Genomic DNA, 14050 nt, shown 5'->3' with positions numbered 1-14050 from the left:
CCACGAAAGCGGGCACCGCCCAAACCAAAGGTCAAGCGCACGGCCGAGGAGGCCTGGGATGGTTCTAAGACTTCCCCTCAAGCTGCGGGCGATAGGAAGCGGCCCAAGATTGAGTCGATATCACGGCCCGGTGCCACTCAACAGGCACCAGGCGTCCGCCCGCCTGTTCGGTCTGCCACAGTAGACTGGAATGCGTACGGGTTCACAGAGGAGGATCTGGAGTGTATCGATCTTTCATCCTATACCGATGATGAAGGCGATTCCGCCACCATCAAGGCGGAGCAGAATGTAATAACAAAGTCCAAGCCCCAACGAGCAAATGAAGTCCGTACAGCCGCACAACCTCCTCGCCATTCAGAGACAGACGATGAGGCCGACTTGCCCAGTCTGGACGAGCTTTGTGCAGCGAACACTTCAGTCATACGGAAAACGCCCGGTGCGGCCTGGCCGCGGTTTCAAATGCCTTTCACAAGTCCAACGGCCTTCAGACCTGGCGCCTCTGACGTGGTGTTGTTTGAAGGCATTGCCAAAAAGTTTGAAATTTCAAACACCTGCAAGGACTTGAACTCTGATGAGGGTGATACACCCTACCCTAGCAGTTCGCCAATGTTTGTGTACCAAGAATCGCCAGCAAGCTCGAACATGTCGACGAACGAAACTATGGCGGTCACTCGCGAAAATCAAATGAAGGAGGAGGTTCAGTCTGGCAGGACCTCGTGGCCGGACGGCTTGCCCGACTGGGTGAAGGTCGACTCCAATAGGGAGATTGTGGATTTCTTTGGGCCGTGTGTAACATATGTATGAAATGAGGGGGTTTCGATGTGAAGAGTAGATGGGAACGGCTTGGGGAGGATTGACATTGCTTTGATAAAATACATGGCTACTCTTTAGTAGGCGCATTTCAACATGAAGCTTACCTGCACGGATTCCATGGTGGAAGCGGACGGGGATATGAGGGTCGTCGGAATCAAGGACACTATTTAGCCAATAGGCACAAGCGGAGAAAAACATACAGGCATAATATAGCTTTAGACGTCCTCTGGGATAAAGAGGCCCAGGTAGCGGGGTTGTCCTCGGCAGATGAATCCAGTGTTTGATCAAGGTGTTGTTGAGAACGACCATTTAACATGACATTGTGACCGAGAGCACCTTGGGGGCCCTCCAGGGTACCCCGCGCCTCGAACAATCCTATTCCCACCAAAACATGAGGCTATTACGACTGCTTTTGTGGACGGCCACCGGGGCTGGCGTGTGTGACGCGGTGACGGTCGAGGAATTAGCCCACAATGTCTCTCGCATCGAGTCCCTCCGCGAGATCAAGGATGTAACTTCAACGTTTGCGCAGCTAGCCCAGTTCGGCCGCTACGCTGACATGGCGGCGCTGTTCGCTCCCGAGGGTACTCTACTCTGGGGCAACACCTCCATCCAGGGTCCCGAGGCGATCAAGACATGGCTTGAGGCGGACGCGGGGGACATGAACGGCCGCCTGCCTGGATCACTCGACACGATGGTTCTTGCCACACCGCTGGTGAACCTAGCTGTGGATGGCAAGACGGCGGAAGGGAGGTGGAACGGGTGGAGGTTTCAGGGGGACGGGAAGGGGGCCACGAGGATGAGGGGGGGGATATGGGAGAATGAGTACTCTGTGACGCAGGAGGGCAGGTGGGAGATAGGGGTGATGAGGTATCATGAGCTTTACGAGGGGGGTTATGAGGGTGGGTGGAGGAATGTTGGGGGAATGGATTTCGGGTTGGTGCCTGAGTTTCATTATAGTGCCGAGGAGGCGGGGGTGCCGATTCCGAGGGGGGTTGCGGGTGTGGTTGGGGAGGGACCGGAGGGTGTCGGGTTGGAGAGGAGAATAGAGGATTTGAACGATGAGGATGAGGTGAGGAACTTGCAGCATGCTTGGGGGTATTATGTCGATCGGAGGCTGTGGGGGGAGGTGGGGGAGCTGTTTGGGAGTCATAGTTGGGGGGTGGTGAGGGTGGATAATGTGGGAGTTTTTGAGGGGCCGGGGGGGATAAAGGAGGGGTTGGAGAGGTGGATGGGGGGTGAGGGGTTGAAGCAGGGGGTTCTGAACGAGCATCTCATTTTTGATACGGTGGTCAAGATCCGGCAGGAGGTTGACGAAAACGTGCCGGATGCGGAGAGGATGGCGGATGCGAGAGGGATCGAGATTGGGTTGGTTGGGGACCAGGAGAAGGGCACGGCATCGTGGCGGTTTAGCTTCTTCCAAAACTCATTTGTCAGGCGGAATGGGATCTGGCAGTTTCTCAATGTCACGATCGCACCGTTGGTTGTGGCGAATTACTCTGATGGTTGGGGGCACGGGGGAGTTATGCCAGCGAGTACTGTTGATCCAGTGTTGCTGGATTACACCACGAGGGGTACCAACAAGCCTATCGCTCAGACAGCGACGGCAGACTCCCTCGAAGAGCTATCCCGTCGCCTTTCTAGGTCATATGGCTACGAAGGCGCAGAATCCATCTCCAACGCCTATGGCTTCTATATCGACTTTATCGACGGTGCCGCCTGCTCGCTCATGGCCGCCATCCACCACCCATATGCCAACAAAGAGTCACCGTTTGCCGGATTCTACCACACCCGTCAGAGAGTCCTGGAGGCATGCACACAAGCATACGGCACGTCCGCTCGTCCCACCCGATCTGCTATATCCTTTCACTGGAGGCCGCAGCCGGTGATTCACGTTTCCCAAGACGGGCGTTCAGCGAGTTTGAGAGCGAGGCTGCTGCAACCAGCCACCGACAAGACTGCAGGGACGATCAGAGGGGGCATGTACCATGACCAAATGGTGCTAGATGAGAATGGGAGCTGGAAGCTGTGGAGTTTGACGATTGATGAGTTTTACTGGACAATGAATAGCTGGAAAGAAGGCTGGGGAGGTGTGGAAGTGAGAGACAAGGACGCGCCGGATCAGCCTCCTCCCAGAGACTTGGTTAGGCAGTACCCGCCGGATCTCTGGCTGAATGAGATGGAAGGGGAAAGAGAGGTTGGGTTTATGGGAGGGAGGGAAAGGTATATTTCTTGGCCAGAAATTCAGAGAATGTGGTTTGGGTATAGAAATCCAGTCAGTGGAGGGGTGCCGGAGAACGGATCGTACTGGCCCGGGTGTGTGCCTTGCTATCAACATAAACCCGAGTGGGGGATGACGAAGCATGGATGGCAGGAGCCGCCTACTGGACCGACGTTGGTGAGGGCCATGTTTGCGCCAGGAAATGGGAGTTCGGATGATGGGACGTTTATATCGGTCTCGGTGACACCAGGACCGGGAGAGGTGGTGGAAGGTGTGGTGAGGTTAGTTGGAGAGCAAGTTGAGCTGGAGTATGTGTTGACGGAAAAGGACGAGGGACGAGTGACGTTTGAGTTGCCGAGAAATCTGTCTGGGGGCTTTCACTTGTTGGAGGCCACGTTCTCGGGGAGCAACAGGTTGAAGCCGGGAAGAGACACGATCGATCTGACACTCCCAGGAGGACCGGGCTCGCGGTTGGGTGACTGATCGCCTCTTGGAAGGTGACCACGTCATGTCCCTCTGCGGTCAAGATTGCTTCCAGAAGCATTTGACTCCTTTTTCTATTTTTTATTTTTTCAAGCCCCGGAGGATTTGTTCCAAAAATGCGCCCTGCATGATGGTCTGTGCCTTCGACAGGGGCCCAAGGCGAACACCTTGATTTGGGTCGAGGTGGGGAGCTGAACATGGAATAATTGCCCAATTGGGCCGTTTCTTCTTTTCTATCAAGCACATCCAATCGTATCCAATATCTTGCCATTCCTCTTCGTCTGTGGTTGGTCAGCCTCCAGCAAGCAATCTCAAGTGCCTCAATAGTTCAACGTTCCCGAGGGTCTGGATCGCCAAAACAACACTATCGAACAGCCCCTGTTTCTGCCGCCGCAAACACCAGATGGCCATGAGAGTAGGTATGGGATAAAAGGGTCTGGGCCCTCGATCAAAACAAAAGGTTGCCCATGTTCTTTCACTAATCAAACTCCGTGTCACTCTTTTGATTTCTGTCACTCGTTTTAGCCATGAAGAACTTTGGGGCTGTTGCTCTGACTGGTGCTGCCCTGCTGCAGGTAGCTTCTGCTGCTTGCTGTCGCAGCAACAACTGTTTGAAAGCGGTTGTCTTGGCCAATGATGATGGAATTGCTGATTGTTCGGCCAATCTGGTCGTTACCTTGACACCCTCGGCTGTGTAAGTTGCCCTGGACCGCAGCGAATGTACTATACCCAAAGGTACTGACGAGTCAAATGCAGCACCTTGACCGAGACATTGACGGTGATCGAGAGCGCAGTCGAAACTGCTTTGTTCACTGAGACGTCAACCGAAACCGCTTCGACCGAAACAGTCCTCTTCACTGAGACGACCACAATCACAGCTGCCACACAGACAAGTATCGTCCTCGAAACCACCACAGTTCCCGTTACTACCACCGTCGTCGAATCGGCCTCGGCCGTCACCACGACTGCGTTCGTCTATCAACAGCAGATGACGGCTCGCGATGTTGCGTCTTCTCTCCCCGAGTATGTCACGGCTGTGTGTGCCGACTGGGAGAAGTATGTCAAGGCCTGCAGTTGCGTCGGCATTGAACCCTCCACCGTCACGGCAGCCGCAGCGACCGAGACTGTCACCGTGACAGCTGGTGACGCCATCACCACGACTGTGGCCACACTCTCTAGCACCCAGACCGACGTCATCACTGTCACGGAGACTATTTCGGCCACTGTCACGGACATCGTCTCCGCCACAGAATTGGCAACCGTTACCGACACTGTCACTGCTTCCGAGACGACTACTGTCCTCACAACGTCGACCCCTACGAGCGTGGTATCGCTCGCGTGCAAGCCAACGGGCACGGTATTCCTGGCCTCTGTTTCGCCATTTTGGGACGGATCGACCCGGTGGATGAACGTCGTCAACAGCAACATCGTGGCCTGGCAGAGCTTTGCCGGCGGTCGTCCAAGTTCGACATCATTCACTGCCATCTGGACCACTGATAGCAACGGTTACTTGGGACTCAAGTACCCTACAGGAAACACGGAGGCCCTGGACGCGTATGTCAGCAAGAGCCCTACCGGCCCCTCGGTGCAAGTGGTGGTCAGGACAAAGTCTGTTGTTGAGGCTGCTGTCGCGGCCGGCACACACGAGAGAGTGAAGGCGTGCATTAACCCCGTCACCAACGAAGTGTACATGTCAGGGCGGGGGAAGATGAACATTCTGGAGTGTGGTAATGGTCTGTATCTGTCCAGTGGCACCACGGGCTCAGACATTCGGTCAGACTGCCACTTGATCAAGCCCAAGGACAGTTGAAATGTTTTTTCCCGCAATGGTAGGCGTGGAGACAATCGTTAATGGCATCCAAGTATTTGACCCTGGTAGCAAGAACAAAGCGATGCATCACCCCCATGTTTCCTTGCGAACCCTCCCAAGCTTGTGCGATATCTTCTGGTACGTGAACGTGATTAAAAGGTAGGTTAACCCGCAGCTGGCTTCCACACTGTATCCAGACAAGTCCCTTACTCATCATCACAATCGTAAAGCTTTATTTCAGCCCTATGGAGGTTCACGAACTGTTACACACTAGGACAAACGCCCAGAAACAGTACGTAATAGTTTCGTTTTCGTCATTCTGGAGTTGTATCACGCCAGAATGGCAACACCTATTCACTTACATACAATTACAGAGAGGTTGGTAGACATCTGAACTTCAACACCTCGCTGTAACCTCACCTGCACACTACAAAATATTTCTCTTGAGCATTGCCGGAATCACAATGTTCAAGTTCACGACCCGCCTCACCACAACCGCACGCCAAGCCGCCCGGCGCCGATTCTCAACCACCCCCGCCCGCTTCCAGATACTCCCTGTAAAAGTCACCGGCACCGGCACTGGTACCCTTCAAAAAGTTTCAGTTCCAGGGAAGCCATACACCTTCACGGCGGACACCTATTCCGTTCTCGGCGGCGCTGACTCGGCCCCCTCACCGGTTGTCTATTCCCTTGCCAGTCTGAGCGCATGCAACCAAGTCACTGGCTCTGTTGTCGCGAGTAATCATGGGATCAAGCTTGGAAAGTGGGACGTGAGCGTCGAAGCGCAGCTTCCAACGGCTGTGCTGGTCAACGGGGAGCAGGGGAACCCGAACTGGGAGAGTCTGAAGCTGAGTGTGCGGGTGCAGACGGATGTGGAGGGGGACAAGTTTGACAAGTTTGTTTCTGAAGTGGAGAGGAGATGCCCGATTACACAGTTGTTCAAGTTGAGTGGTGTCAAGTATGAGAGTGAGTGGGTTAATGAGAAGCTGTGAGGGTTTTATGCCGGGGGGGAGCGAGGAGGCTTGAAGCCAGTAGGATGTTGCGGTGGGAAGCGACAGAGCAATGGGCTTGAAACATATAGCGCCTATGTATTTCGTTTTCATAAACAGTCTCGATGCTTGCATATCGAGGAAGCGTGTTCTTTGAGCACAGGTTACGCCTTCAGTCAGCCACACCGAAGGTTACCACAATCATGCCACGTTGTAAGCGCGGAGAACACTGTTGGCAGACGCGTGCAGCCACTAGGGCTTTGATAGGCCGCAATGCCGCTAGGAAAGTAAACAGGGGTGTGGGTGGCGTGACTCGTGAGGTGAGAAGCTGAAAGCCGAATCGGATTCTTTTGGAGATACCAAACTTCCCCAGGCGCGTCAATCCTCGGGTATTAAAAAGCTGGTGCGGAGTACTTGGCACTCTTTTGACGTTCCCCCAGAGTCCTCCCAGGTTCCCATCTCGTCGTACTCTACGCAACATCAAAATGAAAGCCTCCGTCGTCACCCTTATAACGCTCCTGAGCTTCTCGACCGCCACCCCACACAAACGAAGAGATGGCAAATGCGGGGGGCCTCCAGATCCAGTCAAAACGTGCACAAAGACGCTCGAGGCCTTGAAATGGACAGTCGACGACTTCGACTTCCATGCCTCTTACGTCTTCACCAACCCGGCCCACCAGAACTCGTGGGGTTATGTCAACTTCAACGTTTCCAACGATGTCGTGCCGTACACCGCTTCGTGCAGTGCTTCTAGCAGCCAGCTGTCCGACTTCTTCTATGGGACCGTCGAGTATGCGTGCACACTGGCGGGAACTAGTGTGCCGGCTGGGGCGAAGGTTGGATTCAAATTCAGCAGACCTGCTGGCACGTTGGAGATCAGTGAGACTATTGACTGCAGTGACAAGTAGGTTACCCAATGCATTATGTATACCTGGTAGCCAGCTCACTGACAAACATGAGCAGGCTGTTTTCTGTGAGCGGAGCGACCACCTTAACCCTGTCATGCACCGACGTGACAACGGAGAATCCTAGCTGGACGCCTGGACAAATATACAGCGCTCGCGAGATCAAATGCGCGCCAGTTGATGTTACGATTGGAGCGGGGAGTGTGACGGCACTGTAAAGACTGTCGGCATGTGTATCTATGATGAAAGAATTGGAGATTTGTTGGAGATTTGTCAACGGTTAGGTATCAGACTGCATGCACTCTTATCGAAGAAGGTGAAGAAAGTGAAAGTTCGAGACAGGCAGGTCAACCAGTGCCTACCCTGGCCTTCCAAATCCATGCGCATTGTCACCGGCATGATTACTACTTTATAGCAAACGTCATCGGTTCGGTCAGACACCTATAATAGGAGCAAGCCCCTGATACCAGATCCCTTCAGCTCTGTCTCACTTAACCACCACCCTCTTCATTCCTTGCAACGACGTCATTGCATTCCCCAAGGTCCCACGGTACGCAGCACAACTGGGCGTATTCGACAATCCTTCCGGCCGTATGACCTGGGACAAGAGATCGATCGCCGCAAGTGCCGGTCTACGCATGGCAAAGGCCCGCCAAGAAAGGTGCCAACCCGCCAAGAAGTCACAGCTATAGCAAATATATGTTGATAATCCCGGCGCCCCTGGAGGGGAGAGGTCACTTGCCTCTTTCATACACCACCGACCAGCCAAGACCCGGGACAAGAACTGCGGAGTGGTATTCTCTACCTGTTTGTTTATCGGCTATAAGTCCACCAATACGTGCGAAGAGCCTGAACAAGGTCAGGAGTTGTTGATCCCTTGGTTTCTTGAATAGGCTATTGCCGCAGCACCAACCGACCTAATTCCCATAACAAGCACTGAGTAACAACAGCTTCTATATAGTTCGACCCATCTGCCCAACCACCCTGAAGAGGCTGTCACCTCTTTTCTGGCCAGGCACTGAATAGCAAAGAGCCAGTAACCATGAGATTCGGACTTTCTACCGCCTACGCCCTGGCGTTGGTAACCGGTGCTTGGGCAGCACCATCGACCGTGACAGCTCGTCAGAACTCCCCATTCAACACGGCAGCGATCACCGACTTTGCCGAACCATGGGCTCTTGCTTTCCTGCCTGATAACCGCATCCTCGTGACCGAGAAGAGGGGCCAGCTCCGTCTTGTTGATCCAAACACCAAGGCCAAGGGCACCATCACCGGTGTGCCTTCAGTCCGCTACGGAGGCCAGGGTGGATTCGGAGACGTCGCCCTGCACCCCCGCTTCTCTGAGAACAACCTGGTATACATCAGCTATGCCGAAGCCGGCACCGGAGGGTCTGGCGCTGCGGTTGCGCGGGCCAGGCTGGTGCTCAACACCAGCGGCGGCGGCGCTCTGCAAAACGTCGAGGTCATCTGGCGCCAGTCGCAAAAGGTCAACGGCGACGGTCACTTCGCCCACCGCATCCTCTTCGACTCCAACTCTACCCTCTGGATCTCATCCGGAGAGAGGCAGCAGTTTGACCCTGCTCAGTCCATGACTTCCAACCTCGGCAAGATCATCCGCTTGAACGACGACGGAACGGTCGCGGCCGGCAACCCGTTCACTGGCACAGTCGGTAGTCAAGTCTGGGCACTGGGTGTCCGCAACCCCCTGGGCATCGACTTCGACGAGCAGGGCCGTCTTTGGGAGGTTGAGATGGGACCGATGGGCGGTGATGAGCTCAACCTGATTGAGAGAGGCGGCAACTATGGGTGGCCGATTGTGTCCCAGGGCAACCACTACGACGGCAGGCCTATCCCGAACCACAATACACGCCCCGAGTTCATTGCGCCCAAAGCCTTCTGGAACCCCGTCATCTCCCCATCCAGCGTGATTATCTACAAGGGTGACCTGTTCCGCAACTGGAGGGGTAATGCCATCATCAGTGCCCTCGGAGCTCAGGGCTTGGTGCGCGTGGAGATTACCGGCAACACGGCGCGGGAGGCTCAGCGCATCTCACTCGGACGACGCATTCGCTGTGTCCGACAGGGGTCTGATGGCGCATTGTGGGTGCTGGAGGATGGTGCCGGTGGAAGACTTCTCAAGCTCACTCCCCGTTGAATGGGTTGAAACCTGAGCACACTTGGGAGATAGCAGCTGCCAACCATAGTATATAAAGCTCAGTTGGGGCAGACATCTAGCTTGTCGGACTGAACATTCAAGTGCTTTTATTTCTAGTTCATAGATAAATTCACGGATGCAGCCAGTCGAAGACAGTTCTCATCATCAACCATTGTGTCGCCAAGATTAAGGAGAGCTGCGGCTGACTGCCCAGCATCGATTCCCTGCTTTTGGGATCTGTGATGATAACTCGGTGTTATGCCCCTTTCATCATTAACTAACCAGCCGCAGCTACAAGAATCAGCCTCAAAGTCTCATGTGTTTCTGGAAATGATTTTCGGATTTGCGGCTGATGGTGTTCACCAATTGTCTTTTCGAAAACCACCCTGAGTTTGTTACACCACCAACAGCTGCCACGCCACAGCCACCGTCAGATAGATGGCTTGCCCAAAACGTTCAATGAGATGGAAATGGTATTCATCCTAGATGCGCATGCTTTTGTCCGGCGGTGTTAAGCCAGGCGGGAGAGACATAGAATATCATCAACGCCGAACTCATAACAAGACGCCTGTTGTTGAACCAATGCTTGCGCGGATGTACGCCAAGACGTCTGTCGGATTTGCGAAGCATGCCGAAGGCTGTTGACTTCTTGCTCGTGATAGTATTATTTTTGCCTGGCTGAAATGATGAGACGCCTCTGATGATCATGAGCGGTTCATGACTGAAAGAAGAGGCATCCTGGGAGGGACAAGACCCATAGACAGGAGCTTTTCTCGTCTATAAGTACAAGCACCCGTCCTCACGACATGTCGACTCTCACTTCATCAACTCAAACTCAACAGCTAAGCACTAAACACAAGTCTCAGAATCGCCAACCTTCATAGTTGAACCGCCCCATCTATTCACCCCAAAATGAAGCTCTCACTCCTTCTCCTCGGCCTCCTCACGGCCATCCAAGCCTCCCCAGCTCCGGCCCCGGTCCCGGCCCCGGTCTCAACCATTGAAGTCCGCTCGCCCACCGACCTCTCCGCCCGAGAAAAGGTCGTCTCCCGCACCATCAACCTCTCCTCCACCCTCGTCATCCGCGACGACGAGCCCTGGCCGGTCAACCACAGAACATACACCCGCACCCACACCCTCGCCCCCGTCATCGTCGGCACCAAGACCGGGTACACCCAGAAAGTCACCTACGAGGCCAGAGTCGGCGGCGAGATCCGCGTCGAGGTGCACTTGACCCTGACGCTTCGCCCTTCTGACTTGTCGGTGCTTGTCAACTACCAGATGCTGCTGTTTGAGGGGACCAGCACCAGCACCAAGGATCTCGACGGGAAGATTGAGGGCTCGCGTCGGGTTTTCAAGAACACGGATGGGATGATCAAGAATACGGTGCACAACACTGATGAGGGTGGTGATCGGGCTGGGTTGGAGCTCAAGGTTGTCAATGCCCCTTGATTCCCGTCATGTAAAGGCCATGGTGAAGTGCAGGAAGCTATTGGAAGTGTGGCAATCTGGAGGGTCAGCGAGTACACGAGCAGTTTGGCCAAGCTTTGCGGAGGAAAGGGAGATTTTCTATTTTCTGTACACCGCCCGTACTGTCTCCAATGTTCGTTTCCGTTCTAGTAAATCGATCAGACACTCTTTCCTACCTTTCCTCGAATCTGTCATACACCTATCTTCTAATTCCATTGAGGGCGAATCCAATAAGGCATGCACATGGTGCCGCTCAAGAACCGGAGATTCGACTCGGGCCACTTTTCCAGCTGACAAAGGACCGGCGAGACGGGATGTTGGGTTGTGATTATTTTCCTCGCTTGGAAAACCTACATCCTCCAACATCCTATCGGCGACCCGGGAAAGTGGCGTAGAATGCTCTGTCGTGTAACCCGGCACCGGCTGATATCTCACGTGGAAATTTGGCCCAATGCCGTTATAGGCCTTGTGCTGTACCTGCGAATGCAAGTCAGCAGCTATATTGAAATTCCGGCCACCGCCGCGCGGTGAAAGACTGCAGCGGACATCGTTCCCAATTGGTTCCCAGTGGACTGCCCCTGTTAACGGCAAGGGGGTGACCAGCGGGGAAAGGGGTCCCTGTCTGGGCCGGTAGCCAGTCCGGGGCCTTGTGGCAGCGTTAGTCCAGTCTTGGGTAGTATTTTCGGTATGGTTGGTTCTTCAACACCATGCCATTGTGCTGCAGGTTGTGCTTTAGCTGGGATTCTTCGGGCGGAGGGGGGACAACTCCTATAAAGGCCGACATCGTTGGTTCGGTGAGTTCATCCCTCCCTGATAGCTTCACTCATAATCCTCTCAGCGGCCTCAACATGGTCACAGTCAACCTCCGGGCGACAACTGTCGCAGCTGTACTAACTGTTCTAGCTGACCAAACGACGGCAACATGCCCCTCCCGTTTCTCCTGGGAAAACAATGTCTTGACCAAAGCGGCCATCAACAGCACCAATAACGCAGAGCTCTTTGACTTTGGTCCCGTCGAGGGTACGCCGGCGAGCTCCAAAATCATCGGTGGCATCCCAAGACCGAGATGCAAAACCTTCCCCGGAGATCCCCTCTGGCCATCCAACTCGGTGTGGAACCTCCTCAACCTGACGCTCGGGGGCGCGCTCATCAAGACAGTTCCCCTCGCCGCTCCATGCTACAGCGACTGGCCTCAGTACGACGCCGCTCAGTGTGAATACGTCAAAACAAACTGGAACAGACCGCAGCTCCATGTCGAGGACCCAACTTCGGCCATGTTCCCGCTCTGGCAAGGGCAAACCTGTATGCCCTTGGATCACCCCAGCCAGATCTACGACAACTGCACCTTGGGAGGGTATGCATCCTATTCCGTCGCCGTTACCAAGGTATCCCAGATTCAGCTGGCACTCAACTTTGCTCGCGCAACCAACATCCGGCTGGTGGTGAAGAACACGGGTCATGATTTCGCCGACAAGTCTATGGGTGCTGGTTCGCTGTCTATCTGGACTCACAAGCTCAAAGATATCCAGTACATTCCGGATTACACCTGCAACGGACACTCGGGGCCAGCTCTCAAGCTAGGTTCCGGGGTAGAGACAGAGGAAGTCTACCAAGCTGCCGAGGCACACAACGTCACCGTCGTTGGCGGTGAGTGCAGAACTGTGGGTATGGCGGGCGGGTATATCGCCGGAGGCGGCCACTCCCCCATGTCTTCGCTTGTAGGCATGGGTGCCGACCAAGTTCTCTCGCTCGACGTCGTACTTCCCAACGGTCGTTTCGTCACCGCCAGCCAAAGCTCGTACCCCGATCTGTTCTGGGCTCTCCGAGGAGGCGGCGGCAGCACCTATGGTGTGGTCACCTCGGTGACTGTCAAGGCCTACCCTCAGATCCCCGTTTCGACTCTCGGCTTCGTCTTTGGCACCTCCCCCAATGTCACAGCGGACACTTTCTGGGCTGGTGTGGAAGCATACACAACCTATTTCGACACCTTCACTGCGGTCGGCGCCTACGGGTACTGGCTCATTGTAAATATTGGCCCGGGCCAGTTCTTCTTCAGCATGAACCCCCTGTGGGGAGGCAACATGACGCTCGCTCAATTCCAACCTCTTATCCAGCCCTTCTTGGACGACCTCGCCAATCTCGGCATTTCTATTGATCCTGTCTGGAACGAATACCCCAGCTTATACCAAGCACACTCTGGCACTTTCCCCCCAGAGAACGTGGGAGGGGCTGACAACCGCGCCGCATCTCGGCTCTTCCCAAAAGACAACTTCATCAACCCAACCAAGAGGAACGAAACGATGGCTGCTGTGCGGTATGCCGTCGAGGCAGGCGGTATCTTGATTGGCTACAACATCCGTGCTGCCCCCAACTCAGCCGTGAACCAGACCAACAGTGTCAACCCCGCCTGGAGAGAGACAACCGGCTTCTTCATTCTCGCAGCTGCCTGGCCTGCCGATGCCAGCCCTGCCGTCATCCAAGCGCAGAGCAACATTTTAACGAATGACTGGATGGCGAGGTGGAGACAGGTGAGCCCAGGGGCGGGAAGCTACCTGTCCGAGGGTGATATCAATGAGCCGAACTGGCAACAGTCTTTCTACGGCTCGCACTATCCGAGACTGCTCCAACTGAAGAAGAAGTATGATCCGACTGGCTTGTTCTACGCGCATACAGCTGTCGGAAGCGAGGACTGGGAGGTAGAAGGACAGCTGCCGGGGCTGCCGACTCAGAACGGGCGTTTGTGCAAAAAGCCTTGAGTGTTCCTGTGTACCTAGATATCTCTGAAGAAAGGCTTGTTTCCCAACCACCTCAACAGACGTTTTGTGTTGGTAGAACGCCATGCCGGTAAGCACCGCATGAAATGTCTTTTGTCTGCAGCAGCCATAGGCCGTGTCTGTCATGAAAGTGCTAGCTGAGAACGCCCACTACCCGAAACCGTGATTCGGATCATGATGTGTTCGATATCATATGATCATCCTCGGGCCGTGCATGACTTTGACCTATCCGTAGCACAGGTACCGCCTGCGTGGTGTCGGAGTCCACTCTGCATGTTCAGACCACAAAAGTTGAGAGGAGGATCTGATGAGTGAGCGGCCTTCAGGGTCTGGCCGAGACATGACGTGAATGCACGTCATGAATGTCTGAACACGGTCGCCACGGACCTCCAAGCGCGGGATAAAACACCCCCATAACCTGAGCAATTCC

The 14050-nt window shown here is 54.6% G+C and overlaps 8 protein-coding genes across 8 annotated transcripts; all 8 read left to right on the top strand.

Moving 5' to 3' along the window:
- Positions 1-2152: 2152 nt before the first annotated feature.
- QC763_404970 (uncharacterized protein) lies at positions 2153-3517 on the top strand (the record flags this gene model as incomplete). Its single annotated transcript, XM_062912140.1, has 1 exon — positions 2153-3517. One exon carries the CDS (start codon positions 2153-2155, stop codon positions 3515-3517), a length of 1365 nt encoding a protein of 454 aa, XP_062766283.1.
- A 527-nt stretch (positions 3518-4044) lies between these two features.
- Positions 4045-5327, top strand: QC763_404980 (uncharacterized protein; the record flags this gene model as incomplete). Its single annotated transcript, XM_062912141.1, has 2 exons — positions 4045-4211; positions 4274-5327. 2 exons carry the CDS (start codon positions 4045-4047, stop codon positions 5325-5327), a joined length of 1221 nt encoding a protein of 406 aa, XP_062766282.1.
- A 1-nt stretch (position 5328) lies between these two features.
- Positions 5329-5741, top strand: QC763_0071610 (uncharacterized protein; the record flags this gene model as incomplete). Its single annotated transcript, XM_062905990.1, has 2 exons — positions 5329-5486; positions 5702-5741. 2 exons carry the CDS (start codon positions 5329-5331, stop codon positions 5739-5741), a joined length of 198 nt encoding a protein of 65 aa, XP_062766281.1.
- Positions 5742-5791: 50 nt separating this feature from the next.
- On the top strand, positions 5792-6319 carry QC763_404990 (uncharacterized protein; the record flags this gene model as incomplete). Its single annotated transcript, XM_062912142.1, has 2 exons — positions 5792-6097; positions 6194-6319. The coding sequence occupies 2 exons, from the start codon at positions 5792-5794 to the stop codon at positions 6317-6319; spliced, it is 432 nt and encodes a 143-aa protein (XP_062766280.1).
- Positions 6320-6801: 482 nt separating this feature from the next.
- On the top strand, positions 6802-7523 carry QC763_405000 (uncharacterized protein; the record flags this gene model as incomplete). Its single annotated transcript, XM_062912143.1, is given in 3 exon segments — positions 6802-7220; positions 7280-7478; positions 7490-7523. The coding sequence occupies 2 exon segments, from the start codon at positions 6802-6804 to the stop codon at positions 7437-7439; spliced, it is 579 nt and encodes a 192-aa protein (XP_062766279.1). The 3' UTR covers positions 7440-7478; positions 7490-7523.
- Positions 7524-8263: 740 nt separating this feature from the next.
- Positions 8264-9376, top strand: QC763_405010 (uncharacterized protein; the record flags this gene model as incomplete). The annotated part of the gene is made up of 1 exon (XM_062912144.1): positions 8264-9376. One exon carries the CDS (start codon positions 8264-8266, stop codon positions 9374-9376), a length of 1113 nt encoding a protein of 370 aa, XP_062766278.1.
- A 912-nt stretch (positions 9377-10288) lies between these two features.
- QC763_405015 (uncharacterized protein) lies at positions 10289-10828 on the top strand (the record flags this gene model as incomplete). Its single annotated transcript, XM_062912145.1, has 1 exon — positions 10289-10828. One exon carries the CDS (start codon positions 10289-10291, stop codon positions 10826-10828), a length of 540 nt encoding a protein of 179 aa, XP_062766277.1.
- A 725-nt stretch (positions 10829-11553) lies between these two features.
- On the top strand, positions 11554-13602 carry QC763_405020 (uncharacterized protein; the record flags this gene model as incomplete). Its single annotated transcript, XM_062912146.1, has 1 exon — positions 11554-13602. The coding sequence occupies one exon, from the start codon at positions 11554-11556 to the stop codon at positions 13600-13602; it is 2049 nt and encodes a 682-aa protein (XP_062766276.1).
- Between the last annotated feature and the right edge of the window lie 448 nt (positions 13603-14050).

This window comes from Podospora pseudopauciseta, chromosome 4 (genome assembly GCF_035222475.1).
Source record: "Podospora pseudopauciseta strain CBS 411.78 chromosome 4, whole genome shotgun sequence".
Lineage (NCBI taxonomy): Eukaryota > Fungi > Ascomycota > Sordariomycetes > Sordariales > Podosporaceae > Podospora > Podospora pseudopauciseta.
This window is presented reverse-complemented; position numbering and strand designations above follow the sequence as displayed.